This window comes from Cuculus canorus, chromosome 9 (assembly GCF_017976375.1).
Source record: "Cuculus canorus isolate bCucCan1 chromosome 9, bCucCan1.pri, whole genome shotgun sequence".
Lineage (NCBI taxonomy): Eukaryota > Metazoa > Chordata > Aves > Cuculiformes > Cuculidae > Cuculus > Cuculus canorus.
In genome coordinates this window covers 16398093-16420090 of record NC_071409.1, presented here as the reverse complement: position 1 = coordinate 16420090, position 21998 = coordinate 16398093, and the positions used below count along the sequence as shown (strand labels likewise).

The 21998-nt window shown below is 41.2% G+C and overlaps 2 protein-coding genes across 15 annotated transcripts in view; one reads left to right on the top strand and one right to left on the bottom strand.

Moving 5' to 3' along the window:
- Positions 1-21998, bottom strand: part of MCF2L2 (MCF.2 cell line derived transforming sequence-like 2) — a 162585-nt gene that overhangs the window by 55619 nt on the left and 84968 nt on the right. The window lies entirely within an intron of this gene.
- On the top strand, positions 299-21984 carry B3GNT5 (UDP-GlcNAc:betaGal beta-1,3-N-acetylglucosaminyltransferase 5). Of its 3 annotated transcripts, XM_054074855.1 has the most exons (3): positions 299-493; positions 908-1037; positions 16310-21984. In XM_054074855.1, exon 3 carries the CDS (start codon positions 16640-16642, stop codon positions 17774-17776), a length of 1137 nt encoding a protein of 378 aa, XP_053930830.1. In that variant the 5' UTR covers positions 299-493; positions 908-1037; positions 16310-16639; the 3' UTR covers positions 17777-21984. The 3 variants fall into 3 exon arrangements, with proteins under 3 accessions (XP_053930830.1, XP_053930828.1, XP_053930829.1); XM_054074853.1 differs by lacking the exon at positions 908-1037; XM_054074854.1 differs by lacking the exons at positions 299-493; positions 908-1037 and adding an exon at positions 1189-1400.

Sequence of the window (21998 nt, the reverse complement as noted above, 5' to 3'; positions counted from 1 at the left end):
TTCCCTGCTCATCGCAGGGGAGTTGGATCTGGATGATCTTTAAGGTCCCTTCCAACCCAAACTATTCTATGATTCTAGGTCAAAAGCTCAAAGTGCTAAAAGTAATAACCTATTCTAATAATCTAGAATCATAGAATAGATTATTACTTTTAGCACTTTGACCTTCACTGCGAGCCACTTTCCGCTCTCCACCTTCTCGGGAGAGAGGAAGAGGAGGAGAGAAAAAAGCCTCAGGGAGTAGGGATAACGCCAAAAGCGCACAGTTTATAAGCACCGGGATATCCAAGAGGAGCGGGGAACCTACGGGGAGGGCTCGGCAGAAGGGGAGGAGCCTCGGGCTCCTTGTGCTGCGAGGGAGGAGCACGGGCAGGGCGGCGGGGCCGTTCACCTGCCCCGGGGCCGGCGGAGTCGCAGCCCGTCCCGCCGCCTCGCGGCTCTGCTCGCGCGGGGCAGCCGGGCTCTTCGTTCCTCGGCGTGCACAGCAAGGAGCCGGGTAATTAAAACATCCTGTCCTCCTTAGCGTTCTTTGCTCTCCTCTCCCTGGATTTAGGGGTTGTAAGAGCCGGGTCTGTTTGGAGGGAGGGGGGTGTCTCGCTTTCTCCATGTTTCTAGGCTTGCGGTTCCGTGCTTTTGACTGCTTTGTTTAAAAGGTTGCTGCTGCAGACCGCATCCATTACCTCCGAACGCGACTGCCTCGCTCCTGCCTCCAAAAAAGGGTTTGTAGGGGTTCGGGATTTCAAATTTCTCTGATTAAGACCCAAACTTCAGTGCAGTTTAACGGCCGTTTTGTGTAGTTTCCTGGCAGCCCCTCTGTGATCATTGTCTGACAGTCGATTATTTTCTTTTTTTTAAAAAAAAGAAAGCAGAAAACCCTCCAATATTTATTTATTTTTTGTGGCCCTTTTAGGGTCTTTCTCATCCCTTTGAGCCGTGGGGGGAAAACTCGCAGCCACTCGAGCGCAGCGATGAAACGCAAAGCGCTGCCCATTCAAAGCGGCGCTGGTGCCTCCCGCCCTGATTCCGGCAACCCTTCCCGGGTAATTCTCTTAATTTGATATATATAGAACTTATTTTTGTTTTAGTACGGGAAAAAAAGTTTGTGTTTTGTTGCGGTGTTCTTTTTTTTCTCATCTGTTCTCACCCAAGAAACTCGCAAATCCGGCTGGGAGTTTCTCCTGGGTTGCAACACGGGACGCACCCCCGAAAGCGCCGGGGCCACCCCCCGCCCTGGCCTCGTTAGCGCCCTAATTAGCGCCGGGATCGCTCTCCCTGCTGGAAGCCGGCGGAAACCGCCCTCTCCCAAACTATTTTTGGGGACTCTGTAGGAAAAAAAGCGGCTTGAGAAAACGCATTGAGCAAAAGGGAGGCGTTCGGAAAGCGAGTTTGCGCCAAGCGTGGCTGTAAGGATAAAAAGCCTTCTTTTTTTTTTTTTTTTTCTTTTCCCGTTTATCTTATCGTGGTGCTCTGGGCCAGGCTGCGGACTTAGACCGAGAGCAGGAGGCGGCGGCCGCTCCGCTCGCTCCTTTGTTCCCCGAAGGAGCGCCCGCAGCCGCGTGGCTGGAAGCCGCCCCCCCCCCCCCCTCCGTTCCATCCCGGCCCCTTTTCCCCCTTCCCTGGCTGCTCCCAAAGCCCCCGCGGCTGGGGAAGGGGGGGAAGGAGTTGGGGGAAAGCTACGGATCGCTGGGCGCCGATTGCGAGATGGGTGGGATTGCCGGGAGCACGGCGGGGCGGCCTCCAGCCCGCACCAGGGCCAGCTTCCCGGTGTTCGCCAGTTCCCCGGTTTTAAAGGTTGTTTTGGGAGAGCTTGGGACGCTCCGGGCGGGTGTGGAGCAGGGAGTGGGGAGAACGGGGCGCCGGGAGAAGGCGCTGGCGCACCCTCGCTGCAGGGAGCGAGCAGGCACCCGAGCTGCTTAGAAAGGAGCTTTGTGAACAGCTTCTGAGCAAGATCCTGGGATGGAGATGGGAGACCGGCTGTACTCCAGAGTAAGCAACTAAATGAAGTGCAAGGCAATGATCAAAAAAAGCCTGTAATTCTATTCTAGCCACGCAAAGCAGTGGAGAAGTACGTGCCGCTTGCCTGTGCTGCAGCATCCTCATCTTATGCCTGAGGATCTCTTAGAAGGTTGTGGAAAATACAAGTCCAGCTATTGAAGTCTATTTTGTATGATGCTGTCTTGTTGTCGCATCTCCTCCCTAGTTCTTGCATTTCTCCTAGCAGTTCTAAAGGGAAAAGGATGGGGTTAGCAAAGGGATAGATTATTTTTCAAAACAGAAAATAGTTGTAACCCAAGAGAGGATAAATGCCAGCTTTTTTTTTTTCGTTGTTGAGCAAGGCAGGAGACATTAAATGACTGTTGATGACAACAGCCATGGAGTATTCTAGTAGTAGTCCAGAAAGTGGGACCGTTCCATAGAGCTGGGTGTTGCTGTGGTATTATGGGAGCTCTGAACAGAACTAGTTTCGTAGAAAGAAACCCTCTACCTGTTACATACAGAAATGTATCTCTATAAAAATGCAGACCTTAACATTAATAAGTTTGGGTTTTCATTTTTTCCTGCTTAGAAATACAGTAGCAGTATCTGCTTAATAGTTCTCTTGCACTGAGTGAATCAAAACAATATCACTTTCAGCTTTCTCTAAGATCCTGAATTATTGAGAAGCAAGCTATTTGCTCATGCTGCCTAAAGCTGTAGTTGGGATGGCCTCTCTGACATCTGGCCGAACTGGAGTAGTGAGTACTGAAGCTAGGAGCAGTAATTAACCTACAGATTAGGGAGAAGCATGTGGAAAACTCGGCAAGTCATCACTTATCATTTGAAATGCCAGTGGTTTATGTGTTTGGTGTTACTCTGCACTCAAGTGTTACAGCATCTAGGACGTACTAAGCATTTCTTCATCTCCCATGGTTGTCCGTCTGTGCCTGAGGGATGCTCTAGGTAATCCTTTAACTTGAAGATGTTCCTTACTAAAAGTACAGAAATACTGAGGCGGTTTTGTTGCTGGAAAACCTTACTCTAGTTTTGCTGTTACTGCGGTAGGTCTGCTGGGCCTTGGACCTGGCAGAAAGCGGTGGAGGGAACTAGAAAGTGATGACTTAGCATTGCACTACTAGCTTTTCCTTCCATGTGGCTTGTGGAGTTTACCAAGTACCTTCCTTGGCTTCCCAGGATATGCACATTTTGGGTGAGGCTATCTGATTATTCAGCAGATCTCAGTAATAATTAATCTTTAAATTCCAGTAGAAAGCAGCGTGGTCCACCTGAGTCAGGTTGGCCAGAAGTGACAGCAGGATTTTCCACTGATACAGGACACATTATATGCTTGGAATCTTGCAACATTTGGGCAGTTGTGGTCAGGATCCTGAACTGAGGTTTGAGCATTCCTGAGTCTTCAAAGACTGAAATAAGTCATGGACACTTGAGTGGGTTTTCCTCTTCTATAAGTTTTGCAAGTAGGACAATTGCCTTTAGCAAGAGGGGGAATGCTATGGGAGGATCTTTGAATGACCCTTGTCTTTAATTATATATAGTCAATGGGGAAACCACCATAGAAATAGGATGGTAAAACAACTGCTTTGCTTTGGAATTGCAACTTTTTAAACCACTACCAGTCCTGAAGTTTACCTGTTGCTTTGGTGGATGCATAGCCTAATCTCCAACTTAGGGGGAATTGTGGCTTACAGATGCTGCTGCCAAAGAACTCGGATATCTTCACAGATCCCAAGACTTCATAAACAACCTGTGGCCACGTGATTTCGAAAAAAGGGCTTGTGAATGGCTGTTGAAGAGAGACATGTCTACTTATTACTAACACCACAGAGTTCCTGCCTTGTAGCACAGAACAACTTTGCTTGCTGCAAACCAGTTTCATGAGGTCAAGCTTGACTGTCTTGTACCATCTCCAGATTGCTCTTAACCTTGAATAAGAAGTATTTGGTCAGTAAAATCTCCCAGGAATGTTGCCATATACACTGAAGGTACACTGTCACCTTTTGGGTGCAGCAACTTTGAAATGAAGAACTTCTCAACATGAATCACATTGTTGGAGGTGCTTTGGGGTATATTGGCAAAGTAAGGGATTTTTAGCTATTCGTCTGCATTTAGAACTGAGGAAAGTTGCTTCAAATTGAATTTACTGTTGGCCCAGTCAGTCATTTTCTGCTCACATTTCTCCTCCTGCTCCATCCTGCAGCTTTTCTTTCTTAGAGTTTCAGTTCTGCTAAGACCTGAAGAGGCTTGTGCTGACTGACTTAAACTGGCCTTTTGCTTTTGAGCAGGAAACTTGGAGCTTTTCTTGTTCTTTAAACTGCTACTCATCATATACCACTGCAGCTCCCCTCGCCAAGCTGTCAATGGGTTGTGGTTTTCCATGGAATATGAAACAGACAGAGGATGGGATTTTCTTCTACTTAACTTGGTTAACTAAAGGAAGATTATTCAGATAGTGTTTCACTTAGCACTGTGTGATGGGGTGTGTAATACATATGTTTTATTGTTCAGACTAGACAGAGTGCTTTTGCAACTCTTCCTTGTAACTGACTTTCCAATACCATATTTATTCACTACACTTTTAGTAGGAAGCCCCTATGGTAGGTAACGGGTGACAAAGGTACCATACTTAAGACTAATTATTTTCTGAGGTTCTGGCTGCTTTGTCCTCAAGAATGGAGTAAAGCCCTGTGGTAATCACAAGTACTGACTTTCTATTACATTGTTCTCAAAACTCAGCTTTCTAGAATGATCAGGCTTTTTTAATGAATGTCTGTGTTTTTCCTTCTGCCTTAAATAATTCCTGTCCGTGAGCTTCTGCTCTCATCTTTGTAGCTTCCTTCTAGAGCCCACAGACGGGTGTTTTGTGGTCTGTCTTCCAGTGAATGCTGTTTGTAGTTTCTACTTAACTCTGTTTCACTCTACTGTCCTCAGAGCAGTTCTTCATCTCGTGCTGTGATTATGGTAGTGATGTCTCCAGTTACGTTCTTGGCCTTACATCAGTCTTGCACAGAAGAGTATGTGTGTATGCACACATATATACAATAGACACATTTTTATATATATTAGAATACACTTTTTTCTGGCTCTTGCTGTTATTAAATAGTGTGAACTACTATCCATTTCTCCTAAGCAGAGAGAAATACTTCTGGTTAAATGCAAATATACAAGTTCCCTCATTTAATTTCCAAATACTGCAGTCTTGGAAAAAATCTCACTGCTTATTAAACGTGTTTGGGAGTGTTTTGCTGCTCTGTTGTTTTCATTTTCTTATCTGATTTGAATCTTGAAGCTAGGCCTGAGGACTTCTTTGTTTAGTACTCTGTTCTGTGGCTTCTTATAGCCCGTGACTTGTTAGAAGCTCTCAGTGAGGGTACTTCAGCTGTGGTAAGCTGGAAACTGCAGGATGCATTTCTGGAGTTGTTACAGCTTGCTATATTGTCACGTTTCTGGTTAGTGCATTGAGGGTGTTGGTTCTTTTTGCTCTTCTGCCATGACCTTATGCTGCTCCTGCTCTCCATCTTTCTTAAGCACAAAGAGCAGATGAGAGTCTACTGCTCAATCCCTGGTCTTGCTGCATTGCAGAAAAGGCTGTATAGAAGGCCAGAATTGTCCTTGGTTCCCACAGAAGTAGGAGAGGATTAATGGAATTCATCCCACCCAGTTTGCAGGCAGGCTTAAACGAAGCCTTGAACCACTATTATTCCAGCCAGTCTGCAGCTCCTTTGTGTATGTTGAGGTAGCTCTTGATCCACTTTTATCATAAATCTGAGCCTTCTATATTGAATCTCTTTTTCAGTTGACAAAAGAATCAACAGATTTTGACTTAAACTATTCAAAATGTGAAAGCTGCATTGAAGCCTTGAAACTTATGTAGTCATGTAAGATAATTGAAACAGACCTTGGCTGAATGTTTCACTACTGAACTAAAGGAAAAGGTTTAGCTATCCATCTGAATCCAGATCTTATGGAAGTATTAAAACAGTGGTGACTTCTGTCAGCAGCAGCTGTTGCAGATACAGTAAACATTCTCCTCTTAGTCCTTTTTGGTGGCCAGTTCTTCCACTACACATAGCTTTAACAAAACTCTTTGCTATTTTCTTTAACCCTCAAACTTTAACCCTCAAACTGATAATGGTTCCCCAAAAAGTGGGTATCTTTTGATACAGATAGACAGCATTTGATTGGAGAGCACGAACCTAGCAGGTTTTGATGATAGCTGGCTGTTTGATAGGCTTTTGGCTTTCCTCAAACTATATGTACCTCTTAATGTAGTGCTTCTGGCATGCTCATTCAATTTCAACTTTAAAACTATTTGAGGCTTTCATATGTCAGTGGAGACTATGAATGCTTTCAGAATTGCAGTCTGGAAATTAGGAGAAATGGACAGTCTGGTGCATTAGCTATTTCTAGATAATGATTTCCGTAAGGTTATGGTGACACTTTAATTGAATTCAGAGTACTATTTATGTAACTTAAATTTTAAATTCATTAAAAATTTAAGTTCTTTAACTTCTGTTGGTATATCTTGAACAACTAGTACTTCATGCTTTCATAGAAAATGAGTGTGTATACATTACATAGACAAACTTCACTTCTACACTGTGTTTGCATGTGCTGAAGCAAATGAGTGCAGAAGTACCCCAAATGGTGATTAACCTCTTTAGCATTTGTACTTCAGTTATTTTCTTAACAAGAAGAGACTATGTGGTCAGATAGACTGCTTGCTTGATTCAGAGGTTAATTTTCTATTAATAAAAGAAGACAACCCACTAGAAAGGATTACTGTTCCACTTCCCTCAGCCTCAAGTAGAATACATTTCTTTCTTTCAGCTTAAGAGTTGCTGGCAGATACAGACAGCAGTGAATGAGATGGAGTGAGAAAGAACAAGGCATGATTCTGTTAAGGGCCAAGGGCAGTATGTGCAATGACTGTCTGCTCTTAGATGCTTGTAGATCTGTGGGTGTAAGGAAAGCTAAAGTGGCTTAAGCAATATTTGCTCTGATCTCAAGAGGAGGGCTTTGAAGTGTTATGGCAGTGGTAGCCCCACTACATTTCTGGGGGTGATGATCTATTAGGTAATAACCTTAAAGAGGTTCTCTTCCTCATGGTTTTTCATTCAGCAGAAAGCTCATCTTTTAAACTTAATTATATCTGTGGATGCTTTCTTAGATATGATAGAAGTACTGTCTCCATACAGCTGCTTCACATCTAGCCTGATTCTATAGCTGCTTTAAGAGGACTGTCTTATATTACTATGAGACCTTTGTGTATAGGTGTGTGCTTTGCTTGAGGTATATCTCTGTGCATGGTGGATTCAGTCTAGCAATAGATCTTGTGCTTTATGGGTGTTTATATGTGGTGGGGAAAATATGGCCTTGCAATTGTAGACCTGAATGCTTCCCTGGTGACAGAAACTATTGGTCTGTACTGTGTAGTCTCTCTATGCATAAGGTTGAGACCTGATTTGCTCCTTCATTTCTATGATGTATGTAAAGAACTGAAACACAGTCTATGTTCCTGGCTACATTACTTGGGTCAACTAAGTGGAAGTGTTTTTAGCAAAAGTGATGTTGGTTCTTACTGACCAGGTACTATTAGGATGGGAATTGGCACTAGTGGTCTGCAGCCCAGCTTCGTCTAACTCTTGTTAGAGTGTGTGTGTGGTAAGTAGACAAATAAACATGGAGACTTGTCTCCCAAGGCTCTACTTGAAGGTTTGAGAACATAAAGTACTGGTGGAAAAGATTTGATTTAGAAGGGGGTGATGGAGGACTTCTGTCATGCTCAGTTGTCTATAGACGATACATGGTGTTTCGATGGTAAGTCAGTGTGACGCTTGGCTAAGGTTAATAAGCCATGCTTAAGAGAGAGGCAAGTTTATGCCGCTGAGCTGATTTGGGAAGTCTAGATGGAATGGTACACTGCTGTGTGGGCTCATGAGTTCACATCTTTTTGATCTGTGCTAACTTAAACCTGGAAAGGAGAGAACTAGTCTAGTAGAACACTAAAAAAAAACCCCACCAGTTCCTGTATCCTGTGAGTTAACCAGTATTTGACTTTACTTAAATTCCAACATGCTTTATCATTATTGGTCTAACTGAAAAAAAAAATCTACAACGTTTTGGCACAACCCCTCCTGTATTCCAATTTACAAATTGAACTTAGCATTTGTCTGTCTTCTGCCTTAGTGCCCACGTACTAGTAATGCATGTAATATCCAGATGTTGACTGTAAATTCTTGCTGCAACATCCCTCTGGACTTTGATGCTGAATTTGGATCATAGGCTAGAGTACTGTCTGAAGAAGGGGGATATATTGGAGAGCAGGTGAGAGAATATTTACTCTGGAATGAAAAATGTAAAACATGGGACTAGGATAGCAGTCTGGCACGGCTTAGAAATGGCCATGGTAAGACAGTGTTGGCCTTCTGTTTAAATGAGTCTTTCATACACTTTCACTGTTTTTTGGTTTTTTTTTTTTTGGAAGGTGTTCTTACTGGGGAAAAAAAATAAATTCAAAGTGAGACCCCATAGAAGGGCAGCTTAAACTAGTCTTGCAATTAGCTGTGTCAGTCTTAAATTTGACTTCCCCTTTAGTTTAGCGACTAACATGGAAAAACTGCTCTAGTTAGTTGTTCAGCTTGATCTTCAAGTATAGGTGTAGACGGGAGCAGAAATCACCTTAAATTTGTGGAGAGAATCAGCAAGAAATAACATCTCTGGATCTTGCTGCAAGTAAGTATTTGAACAGGCTTACTTAAAACTTGCAGCAGAAAGAATTATCAAGTAGGTGGGGCTATGATGTAGCTATTCAACTTTAATATGCTATAAAACAGGGTTTCTATGTTAGTGTGTAACAAAGGATTTCACATTGTCTTCTGGTGTTAAACTTTGGATGGGATCTTTAACTGCTCTATAGTTCACAACTGCTTTCTCTAATATGGGGAAAACGGTTTACTTCAACCTTCAGCTCAAAGCTTGCCAAGTGTAATGGGATGTCCATCAGGCAAGGTTCTCGGAAATACACTTCTGTAAAGAGGTGAATATATTAATGCGGGATAGTAAGCATTGGCAAGCTAAGTTCTTTTTGTAATGCTTTTTGTGGTCCTTGAGCACTTTTGCAGGCAAGATGCATTTATAATATCCTAAGATTAAGTAATATATAGTCATTAGAAAATTCTTTAAAACACTCATACAAAAGCTTCCAGATAAAGTTCTCAATATGAACAAAAAATATCTACTACAAAACTTGGGGGAGAGAGAGCTTTCTAGAGGCTATAGAAAGTGCTGATTGAAGTCTTACTCCGAAGCAGAAAGACTAGTGTTATGTGAATCGTTTTGATATTTTAAGTTCTGCCATCCACACCTGACGAGTACTACTAACAGCTGCAGTTAAGGTGCTCTGCCCCTTTGCTGCATAGTTTTGCCTTAGTACATGGGAGTTGAAAAGAATGTGTAGTAATCTAGCATGTCTTTAAATGCTGATACTGTGTAAGTGAACTTAATTAAATGCAAACTGCTGTTCATTATAGCATTAGAGCTCATCACTGGCATCTGCGAAAACATACCAAAGGTTATACAATAGGTACCCTTACTAGCCTTTGTAGCTGTGTCTTACAGCCCTAACTTGCCTGTGTGGAAGGCAAGTACTGTACTTTAGTTACTCTTCTCAGAGAGTATGCTGCCTCAGTCATGTCGCTGCCAGACTCCGAAACTTCAGAATATTATTGTTAGTACAAAGAACCAGCTCTTTTCAACCAGTCTGCTGCACACAAAGCACAGAATTTCAAGTTGGTGCTTGTGTATTTTGTGCAAAATCCTTGAACCAAATGATTTGGGTTCTGGAGGCTTTCGTTCTGGGAAATGCAGTCCTCTCTTCTAGCTTGTATAGGGAAGAGTTTCCAGTAGACAAAACAGGTTAAAGCAATTGAAAATTATGGTCTAAATGTACTCTGGTGCTTGAGAGATGAGGTCTTGTTCCTCAGGTGCTGCCTATATAGTAGCTGTTTCAGGGAACTGATCCAGATGAAAGCAACTTAAGAAGGCAAGTCTGTCCGTTCTGGCAGATATCTCCATTTAGATTGGCTTGTAGCAGCTGGAAAGCTTGCCGCTCCATTTTAGAAGAAACTGAAGAAATCACTCTTCCTTTCCACCCAATAGTTACAGCAAGTGCAAAACCTCTGTAGAAACTAAATCTCTACTGGCAATTGGCTCTTTCCTGGCAGTGTTAAGCATCTACAACCTGTTTCTGCTTCCAGCCCTAAATGAGTTGAAAAGCTTTACTCTAAAAGCCATGTAATGCTTTGCCATCCTTTGAATTTCTCTGGCAACGAACAGTACAGAGATTGCCCTAGCACTTCTAAGTGTTACACATCAATGAGAAACAGCAAGTAGTCACAACCTTTAATGTCTCATTTTTCTACATGGTGTTATAGTAATTTCTGATACAAAACTCCCCTGGAGGAAATGCTGTATTTCGGTGTCTTTTTTTTTTTTTTTTTTTTTTTTTTAAAAATGTGTGTATGTTAGTAAGGGGTTTGCTCTTGACTGAACAACTTCAGATTCATTTAAGGAATTCATATTTTGGGAGGTGTTGGACGTTAATCTCTGAAAATCAAGTGATTGTTCAATCTGAGAAGTTCTCAATGCATGCACAAAAAGCATCTGAGAATACTGATTCTACCCTCCCAGGAAACTGTACCCTGGCTGCAAGTTGAAGCAAAACTAAAGAGCTTGCAGACAAAGCCTGCATATGAGATTGCAGAAGATGGGTTACATGTTCTTGAAACAAGATTTTCAAAGCTACCTTTGGTCATCCTTGCATTGATTTCATCTGGTCCCTTATTGATGTAAAATCCATGACCTGAGTCTAAACTTTTCACCAATCTTTATAGCAGTACACTGTTCCTTTTTGTTAATCCCATTGTCATTGTGACTAAATTTTCTACAGGACACCTGTCCAAACTGACTTCTGTTTCTCACCAGTTTTGTACAGAGCGAGGTATAACAGGGGAAGTTTTGACAGTACTTGAAGTTACTTTCTTTGCAGGCCATGTGCTTGTGAACTGTGTTGGGAGGAAGGCTTAGCTAAGTACCTTACTGCACCTTTTTTTCCTTAAAGTGACCTTTTGTCACTGTGGCAGGAAATGCTGGAAGTGTCAACTTGCTCAGTGTTTGGTTTTCTTTTGTGATACAGCTCATATATAAGATGAACCTGAAGATGAGTTTCAAAGCATCTTGTTAATATATAAGAAGCTCTGTAAATATTGAGGAGTAAAGGAGGAGGATGTAGGCCAGGACAGAGATGACAGACAGCATGACTTGTGAAGACATGTTGGCACTGGGAAAATGGGTTATATAATCTTGTAGCTAAAGCTGTAAGCAGCAATGTCCATTCAGGCTTTGCTGTCATTAACTTACGGACATACTTTCCTAGCCTTTAATTAGCCAGTCGGAAGGGAAAATCTTGATAAACATGTAATTTTGTGGTTTGATGGCTTATTTGATGTGCTAACTTGACTAGATTTCCTTTGGTCTCTTGGTGTTGAGCAGTATTTAAATCAGTACTGCTGGAGATGGAATGATAACTGTTTAAATTGCTCAGAAACCAAACATTGCAAAAAAGTTTTAAATTTTACTTAAACAAAACTCTAAAATGTGTGTTCTTTGTACCCTGTAGCTCCTTTCTGAACAGATTTTGAAAGCTTCAAGGAAATCCACCCCACTCTTCAGGATTGTCTCATTGTTACACTATATGTGAGCAATCTGTCTGAATTTAAATCCAGGCAGGGCTAATCTTAGTGCCTGCAGCTTTAACTGCAGTGTGTCTGCCTCTGTCATCTCTGTGGTTGAGCACGTCCCTTTAGTTCTGTAGTAGTTTTGCAGCTTAGATCCCTGTGACATCTGAAGTCTTCCAGAAGGATTGAGCATCTCTGCAGTGTGCGTCTAACTTGTATGTTCTGGTCCACTATCAAATTGATCTGGAGTAGCTCACGAGACAAAGCTATCCTGACTTTAGACCAAAAGCCTGTTCTAGGGCTTTTGGTTTTCTGTAGTAACACAGAGCCGGGTAGTAGCCTTAGAACTGAAAAGACTGAAAGCTTTAGAAACAATGTGCATTACATCAGGTTCTACTGAGGAAACCCTTGAGTCCTGTTGTGCACTTAAACTAGCCTCTAGATATGACTTGAGTTGAATTAACTACATTTTCTGATATTTCTTAAGGGTTTCAGCAAGCTGCTTTTTCAGGGGAAGAGTCTGGGAGGAGCTGAATTTGGCTTGTTTAACAACTAATACAAGCTTCAGAACTGCTGCAAGCTGTGAAATGTCTGTGTGGTGAGGATGAGAAGATGGGATTGGAGGGGAGGGTTGAGTGTGAGGCTATTTCCAACCGACAGCAATAAGCTTTTGATTGAGCTCAGCCATCACATGCAACTGTACCCTTAAACTAAGTAGTTCTTTGGCACAGCCAAAGGCAAGACGTGGACGTAGAGACCAGCAGCTCTTCATATGACTTCTGTTTGCAACCAGGTTAATGTTTGAGGTGTTCTTCCTTGTAGATCTCTGAACTTTCTTTATCCAAGTGTGAAAGAAACAGTTGCTACAAGCTCACACTAAAAAAATCGTTCTAAGAGTGTTTTCTGGAATATCCTGCATTGCCTATGAAAGCTATTTGTTATCTAAGCTTATCTTCTGTCCCAGGCAGAAGGAGCGAAAAATAACTCCACATTATGATCTTTGCCCTAAAATACATGTTATGCAGGGGTGTGGTATATCAAATCTATTGCTGATTCATTGAAGGCCAGTCTGTGTATTGTATGTACCATGTGACGAGTTTTGTAGCTGGGAGTTGTGGGGTGTTCTCTTTGGGCAGTTTCAGTTGGTCTCTCTTGGGTTTAAGTTTTTATCAGGATGGATGGTAGTTGTGAAACCATGTTGCTGTGTCTTTTGTGTGAATGTTGTCTCTTCATGGTTTTTCCTGTGAGGGTCTGTCTCTGGTGCCTCATGCCTGAGGTGTGTCTCCCTGTTTCTTTTAAGGTCTCTTGTCTGTCTGTCTTCTGTGGACTTCTTCTATTCTGAAATTAACTTCATACTGACTTTAAAATACTGACTTCTATGGACATTTAAAGTAGCTCCCTAAGGATCTGCTTTTCCACAATGGTGACTCTAAAAACTGTCAAATTTGTGTAACAAACTATGCTAGCTCCACTTTCATCCCAAAGTACATACCAAATCCAAGGTACAGAAAGTTGCTACATTCAAATGACAGTCATGCCTGTGGTGGTACTGAAAGATTAAATAAAAAAAAAAAAACCTTTTGGGAAGGTAAGATTGCTGCAGGGTGAAAAAAAGCTTGCAATAGTTGCAGCTGGGGAAAGACCACATGTAGTTGTGAATCATAAATCTACCAGAAAGGAAGGCAGCTACAGGAACTGTGTATGGCTGCTTGGTTCTCTCAGTCTCTCTCCAGTCTCCGAGTGTATTTAAAAGCTTCCAAGCCACAAGTAAGAAAATGCACACCAAGGGGCAAAACACCTTAATTATGGTCAGAAAAATGACTGTTAGGTATGGTTTTATCTCTGTTCCACATTGTTTCCTCTTGCTAGGGAGAATGTGTTGGTGTGCTAGGTTTTTTTGGTGATATTTTTTTTTTTTTTTTTTTTTTTACTTTCCTCAGAATACGAATGAGTTGGCAGTGAATAGCTCCTGTGGTGACTCAACTTGTTCTCCTGTTAGGGGAAGTAGACTAAGACCAAAGGACTGGTATTGCAAATGGGCTATAAAAAGTTATGACAAAGAGGCTTTACTTGTGCATTGGGACCTTCAGTGTAGATCTCCAGGCCTTTTTTTGAGGGAGATTGGGGTTAGATATAGGCCTCCTTAAATTTCATCAGTATTGTTCATCTATACCTGCATTTTAAAGTTCTACCTCAGAGGTCTATTTCTGAGGAAGATTCTGAGCACTTTCTGTCTACTAAAGCCTGATGGTGCTAGGGAGCAGAAGATTTAGTCTATGTACGTATCCATAATTAAAGCTATTTCCACAGTAACTTCTGTTTTGTGGTAGTGGTTTGGGTTTTTTGTTTGGTTTTTTTCTTCTTTTTTTTTTTTTTTTTTTTCTGGGGACTTTTATTCTTACTGAGTGGCAGTAACTGGCATGTAGGTAAGTGTCATTGCTAGTCTTCATTCAGTGACCTCTGTACCTTTGTATTTGTGGCATTGACTGTAGTCTCCTTTTACTAGGTGACAGGAGCAATTTCAGAATGTTGCCAAAACATGTTATCTAAGAATAATCTAAACAAGTTGTATTCGGTGACTAGAATTCCTGTGTTTACCAAGGTAGACTTTGCTTTAGCTAATTAAATAGATTGCATTATGTTCCCTTTACTTTCATAAAAGTCATTCATTACTTTTAAGCTATCGTGATGGCAGTGGGTAGCCTGACAACATAGGCTGAGCCTCTCTTTTTCAGACTGTGTAAACTTAACTGGGGGAGATGATGCTGCAGCATTTGTGCTAACTGGCCAACGTCATGCAGAGCAGATATTTTTGGAAAGAGCACAAATAAGTATCTAGCTCGGAGGGGAAAACTAGAACTTATCCTCGCTCTTGGGAAGTAGTGAGTATCTTCAGACCCCCTCCTCCAAAAGGAGCTATCAAATATCTGGATTTCTATAACAGTCCAACTTCTCCATCTCTGTGCTTTATCTGAAACAAGCGTAAGCTTTGTAATAGCATTCTATTGTGAAGTTGCTGAGTTTATAACTCTGAGGTGCATTGTTTAACATCATGTTTTCAAAATAAAAAGGGTTTAAACTGATACTATAAAAAGCGCTGACTTTTGTTCCCCAAACTGCCCATACAGCTTTTCTGTTATGCACTACAATCTGCAAGCTTCAACTGTACCGAAGCACGCTTTCCATTCTGAGCAGCCAGTCCCCTTCCTGTGGTAGAAAACCACACCACAAAATTGTTCTTAAGCTTTCTTAACTGGGTATAGGCTGTTGTGTTCTCATCATGCTATCTAGTTGCAAGACTGCAAATGGATAAAACAATCAATCTGAAATCATTTGTGTCGCGTGTAACTTTTAACTTCATAGTGATAGCTTGTTCTCTTGCTTTGGGGATTGTTTGTGTACAAGAAAGGCTCAGCTTGTGGGGTGCCATTCCTTATGGTGCGAGTCCTACATTTCTTGCTTGACAGAGGGCTTGCTCTATTCTTGGGTTTTTATGGGATGAACAAGTAGCTGCCACTTAACGCTCTTCAGGGCGAGAAGGCTGCAGTTGGTGGCTTTTTGTGCTTTGGATTCTTTTCTTCACCAAACTCCCAGATGGTAGCAGAGAAGGTGATGCTGCAGTGTCTGGTGGCCCTATGACAGAGGGGTCTGTGGTGCTGTCTGGATTGGCTTGCTGCATAACCTTCCTCTTAACCAGAGCTTGGCGTACAACCAGTCTCTGCACCATCGACTTAAGAGAGGTCCTAAATGTGGGATGTCTGGTAACGGGTGTCACCAGAGCGTGGTTGTACTAGTGGCAATTCTCAGCCATCCTCAGGCTGGCTGTGGGAGGCTGAATGGCTGCTTCCCTTCAGCAAGCCCGCCCGGGGGTTCGAGGCCGGAGAGCAGCACTTGGTGGGCAGAGGTGCTGGATGAGCCTGTTGGGGTGCTACTAGCACTGGGGGGGGAGGACAAATGCGGACGAGGGGTCAGCATGGAGGTGGCACCTTCCCTCAGGGTGGAGAAGCAGGAGGCTCTGTGCTGAGGGGGGAGCGGCCCTGTTTAAGCTGTGCCCACACAGCCAGACTAGCGAGGCCTGCCTTGCTGCCTCCTTCCCCGGAGCTCCAGGCAGGGAGCTGGTTGGGGGGCAGCGGGAGGGCGGCAGCGCAGGGCACAGGGGGCTCTGGCCGCTCCCCCGTCCTGGAGCAGCCGCAGGTCTCTGTGGGTCTCATGCTTTACAAGCTGCCTTTGGGTGGCCTGTCAAACTCGGTCTTGGTAGGGTGTGACTTCCCTCCAAGCTTAAAAGAATTTAAATGAAATATTGTCATCCGTTGGTTAACAGCAGTGGGTTTTTCTGACGCAAGGAACCTGTTCTTAGAACTGAAGCCTCTGTGTTGGGTTCCCCTTCCCCAGCCTCCCTCAGGCTTGCTCTGGGTCACTGACAACCTTTAACTTGCTGCCAGGTCCTTTTTTTTTGAGGCAGTGTGGGGATGACAGGGAGTGTCTGAGTAGTCAGTTTGTTTCCATGACCAAACCTAAAACCAGAGGTGTTTATAACAACTCACTAAAACTTTTCCCCTCCCTGCTGTTACAACTTGTAGGTGTTCATCTTCATGAAGCAAAGAAACATGTGAGGAGATCCAGTTTAGAGCTGTAGTGTTCACTTCAAGATGCCCCAAAGGGACAACACTCATCTGCAAGTCTCATCTTTCAAAACTGCCTGCAGTTTTTCAATCGAAGAAAAATGTTTTTTGAGAAACATGACTTGTGAAATCTGTGAACAAAGCTGGCTTTGCAAGGATACTGAATGAAAGACAACATGCCGTACAACAGACGGTTATTTTGAAGGGGTGATACTGTGATCTTTAAAACACAGGCACTGTAAAACACTGATCCTGAAGAAGAATAAGGATTATAGAAACTGCATCAGAATGTTTGTTAGTTCCAGAAGAGTCAGAAAATGCCATTTTTTGCAGATATTTGCCACTTGCTTCATACTGTGTGTCATGATTTTTTGGGCCCCATATGATAATCAGATTGTGAGCCATATGAAGTCCTATTCATACAGATACCTCATAAACAGCTACCATTTTGTGAATGACAGTCTATCTATCAACAGGGATAACTTGAACAGAGTATCAAGCTACCAGTACTTGATCAACCACAGAGAGAAGTGTCAGCAGCAGGATGTCCTTCTCCTGTTGTTTGTGAAGACTTCTCCCGAAAACCGTCATCGGAGGGATGCAATTAGGCAGACTTGGGGTAATGAGAAGTATGTTCATTCTCAACTTAATGCCAATATTAAAACTCTTTTTGCTTTAGGACAACCAGCAGATCATTGGAAGCAAACTCAGCTGCAAAGAGAACTTCAGCTGGAAGACCAGAAATACAATGATTTAATTCAGCAAGACTTCTTGGATACTTTTCACAATCTTACTCTTAAATTGCTTTTGCAGTTTAGCTGGGTGAATGCCTACTGTCCTCATGCCAGGTTCATTATGTCTGCAGATGATGATATATTTATCCATATGCCAAATCTTGTTGCTTATCTCCAAAGTCTAGCACAAATGGGTGTTCAAGATCTCTGGATTGGTCGTGTCCATCGTGGATCCCCTCCCATAAGAGACAAGAGTAGCAAATACTATGTTCCATATGAAATGTATCAGTGGCTCTCTTATCCCGACTACACAGCAGGAGCTGCATATGTAATATCAAATGATGTAGCTGCTAAAGTATATGAGGCTTCATTGACTCTCAATACAAGTCTTTATATAGATGATGTTTTCATGGGTCTCTGTGCCAATAAAATGGGAATTGTACCACAATATCATGTATTTTTTTCTGGGGAAGGAAAGGCTCCATATCATCCCTGCATTTATAACAAAATGATGACATCTCACGGACACGTAGATGATCTTCACCAGCTCTGGAAGCAGGCTACAGATCCCAAAGTTAAAAAGTTTTCTTCAGGGATTTGGGGTAGAATTTACTGCAGACTAGTCAATATTGTGCTTCTCTGTAAGCTATACTATGTGGACACATATCCTTGTTCAGCTGCATTTTCTTAATACTTGAATATCTGCGTTGAAGATCCACTGAGCCAAAATGGAGCAACAACTTTTTAGCTGTTTATTCAAAATATATGTAAACACGGAAAGAGGTAAAACATAAATGTGAATTGTTGGGGGCGGGGAGGGAGGGAAAGGTGGTCCCAAATTCTGTTCAGAAACTCTAATTGGAATAGCTCTCTTATTGTAATGCAACTTTTTATGTTGTAGGCTGTTTACACTCTTCAGGGGGTGCAAGACTTGATTAAATGAACTGTAATGGACTTGACTTCTAGACTTTGAACTGCTTGGTGGAAACATCTGTGACTTCAAACTTGTCAGCAAGTCTTAAGGTTTTTTTCTTTTTAAAAGCTAGGTGAACTAAGGCACATGATAACAAAAATCTGCTATATCAAAATGGAGTAGACCTTTCAAAACAGGAGGAAAACGGAACTTCTGACTTGACAACTGAGACTATTGCAGTAGTTTAAGGCAATGTAAATTGATTACAAGTAGTCACCGTTTCTCAGTGCTTCATAGAAAGTAATTCTGGACCTTCAAATTGACAAACAGTGAGTGTTGGAAGTAAAATCTTGCTACAGTCTTTTTCTCAAAGCTTCTTAAAACTTTCAAACAGGGAAGCAGTGTTTTGAGTGCCCTCTGACTTGGTTGTTTTAAGTAACAAAGCAGCTCTCTGTAGATCAGGACCGAACTTGATAATCAAATATTACTCATGTAACTGGTTTTGCTAATGTTTCTCTGCTTGCTGCAAACTGAAGCAGTATATTTAAACAGGCCAATCTTTCATAAGCAAATAAGCTAAATGAGTTTCCTTTTAACGTTTCTGCTTTCTAGTATTCATGACTCTGAAAGTGAAATGCAAGCAGAAGTCCCTGAGAATGTCACTTATAGCTAATCTGAAGCTGTTAAAGACTAAAAAGGAAATTTTCACGCTTGTACAAACAAAGAGGGAGGGTATTTTCTGCATAAAGTTTGACTTCACAGTGAAGGCAAAGGGAGATGGTGATCCACAGAAGCTCAGTACACAACTGAAAATTGCTAAAATGTTTCTCCTGATGTCTTAAGCACGAGATTGTCCCTAAAATTGCAGGTAAACCCCTGTATCTTGAGTATATTTGAATATGTTAACATTACTTGTAGGAGGAACAAAACACCCGTGCATTGTAAAATGAGATGCTCAAACTCAAACCATCAAACTGTACTGTAGTGCCATATAAATATTGCAGAGAACCGAAGTTCTAGGATGTCTGCTGTCATTTCTTGTGTGGCTCACTAACAGTGTTTTCACAGACTCTCAGGATGGATATTTTAGTTGCTAATTGCCAAATCTGTGGTAGCTTTTCCTGTAGTGGACACACAGCCCACATGAGGTATAGTCAAGGTATTGCTTGTGAACTGATTGGATGCTGGAACAAGTTCTAGTGCTGATAGTGTCAGAAAACTACTTCTGAAAGCGTGAATGAGACGAGTTTATCAGCAGAGCAGTAACAATGCAAAAGATCACAAATTATCAAGCATTTCTTGGAAATGTGTTAATGACAGGAACAATACTACTTGCTTTCTGTCTAAGTGTAGCCTTTTTCTTCTGCCTGAAATTTCTTGATTTGTGGAGCAGTGAAGTACTTCACCTGTGTCTTCTGACTTGGCTGTAGAACAGCTATACAGGATTTGGCAGTTTTAAGCTACAAGTAGTAAATTTTTGTTTAAATAATTGCTGCTGCTCTTGGAGCTGTGCTGCAGGTTTTAAAATGCAGTTTTAAATGGTTAATGGAATATGTTCACGTAGACAGAATCCAGGAGTGAGCTTGCTGTTATGTAAGCTGCTGTTTCAGGTGGATGGTAGGTAGCTACTGGAATTAAGTGACATACGTAACTTTCTATAATCGGTTTTCCAGAAGGACTAGAACAAGAATCCTGGCTGGACCCAAATGCTGAGTATATAAATAGGACCTTCAAATAAGTCATCTATTGGTGTCAGAAGGATTGAAAAATGTAACAGCTATACTTAAGGCAAGAACAAGAACTGGATTTATTCTTTCTAAACAGATTGATTATAGTACTGAGGATGTGTGTGTTTTAAAAGAAAAAAAAAACAACACAAGACAGTCCTAGATATATAAACCCTGTTTGCTTACAGAGAAATAAATGCACACATAGATAAAGTAGTATTGTGTACTAAAGGAAAGATGCTTCATCAGCTCTGACCTGTTGAGAGCCATTTAAATCAACAAGCTGCACAGCAAAACTGCACTACTAGAAAAATCCACGCTGTTCACTGTAGGGGAAGATGGTCTTCATACACAGTATGCAACCAAAACGTACTATTAAGACTACAGTTTTTTCCACCATAACTAATGAGTTGAGATTTATTGCTTTCACTTACTCAAGCAAAGGTTTAAAGTAGCTTAAACTTCTAGAGATTAAGCTAATGTCTAAAATGCTACTTAAATCTAGTTTGCTGTTATCTGAAAGTCGCTTTTGACCATTGAGATACTTTGTTTTACAGCTGATTTGAGTTTTGTTTGGATTATTTCTTAATCTTAAAAGGGCCTTGATGTTTGTAGCATGCATTTTCTTTTGCTGCAGTGAAAAGAAGTTGCTTGCTGAATGAAAAGGAAAGCATGAAGGCACTCCTTTCAAAAGAAATGGAGACGCTAGAGAACTTCTTTTCTAGTTCTGAACACTGATTTAAGATTTGTACACCTTTACCTGGAACCTTTTTAATAATACTCTTGGTGCTCCAATGCAGGGCTGTCAGATTTTACTGTTATGAATAAAACTGTATCAGCCTGAATGGTCACTCCTCATTCAGAGTTTGACATTGCACAGCATATTTAATGATAAAGTTGTTTTTACCTGTTTGTTTGGTTTGCATCAGTTTCTCTTTGATATTACTAATTTTTTATACAAAGTATTCAATATTTATTCTTAAACTTTGCGCTGTACCACAAATATAATTGTTTTGTAAAATTTGTTTTGAATAAACAGACTTATTTCTTTTAAAAAAACAAACAAAACAACACAACAAAGGTAAATATCTATTGGTGCTTTCTTTGTAACTGACAGGCTCGTCTCTGATACTTTTAAATACTATTCTGAGTTCCCTCTTAGGAGAGGGCTTTAAACTGCTCCCCTGCCCTGTCCCCGTCTCTTGCTTCCTTTCCATTCTACCTTGAACTAAATCTTTTGTGGAACAAAAGGCAAAATTGGTTGTTCCCCAAGGAGACAGCTCAAAAATTTGTTAACCAAGCTTTTAGGTCTAAATTTGTGTAAAACTGCTAGATATTTGAAGCTTAACCTGTTGTTAAAAGTCCAAATTTGTATGTTCAAGAAGCATATCTATCTAAAATTCTATTTCAGATCACAGTTCGCATGTATTAAAAACTAGCTGATGGTTTGAAGATCAGTCATGCTCTTTCCATAGGACATAATTAAATTCAGATAGTAGCAAGTTGCATTTTTGTATGTGTCTCCAATTTGTCTAGCATAACCTATCAAGCTAGTTGTTTTTAGAAATTTAGTGTTTTACATCAAATAACTTCAGTGTATACCTGTGTGAGATAGAGGCATGACATAAATATAAATTATCTAAATCATACTGAAGAAGAGAACAAAGGAAGTCAGTGAGGATTGTGAGGGTTGGCTTCTTGCAGAGTGTGTTTTGTGGGGTTTTTTTATGTTTTCTTTTATTTATGGTGTGTGGGTTTTCTTTCTTCTAATTGCTCCCTTTGGCCTAGAAACACTGCAGTTCACCTAAATTAAACTGGGTTTGCATGGTACTTTTTGTTAAACTAAATGACTGAAGTAATTGATGTTTTAGAATACGTCATTAATAATCTCTTTCTCAAGACTTTGCAGAAAGAGAGAAAGGATTATTGCTTGCATTTAAAAGATTGGAAGGTTTTCAGAGACATGTAGTCAAATATCCTGAACACAATGAGATGATCTGTTATATTGCTTTTTGTAAATACATGCAAGGCTCATTTTAATGACATTTTTTTCTCATATCATGTAATTAATACTAAGGAAAAAAAAAATGGAAAAAAACCCCAGAAGCCTCCAACCCAAACCAAAAGATAAATCTTACTTGCTTTTCCATCTGATGGACTGTATATAAACACATCGTTATAAGCCTTTCAATGATTCAATTGTATCTAGATATTTATTAATCGTAGTGAATTTCAAAGAGGTCATAGGGGATGCGCTATAAATGCAGTTATTT

Bases quoted from the DNA above. Each gene is read 5' to 3' on its own strand.
- B3GNT5 (XM_054074853.1), top strand. From the start codon at position 16,640: ATGTTTGTTAGTTCCAGAAGAGTCAGAAAATGCCATTTTTTGCAGATA.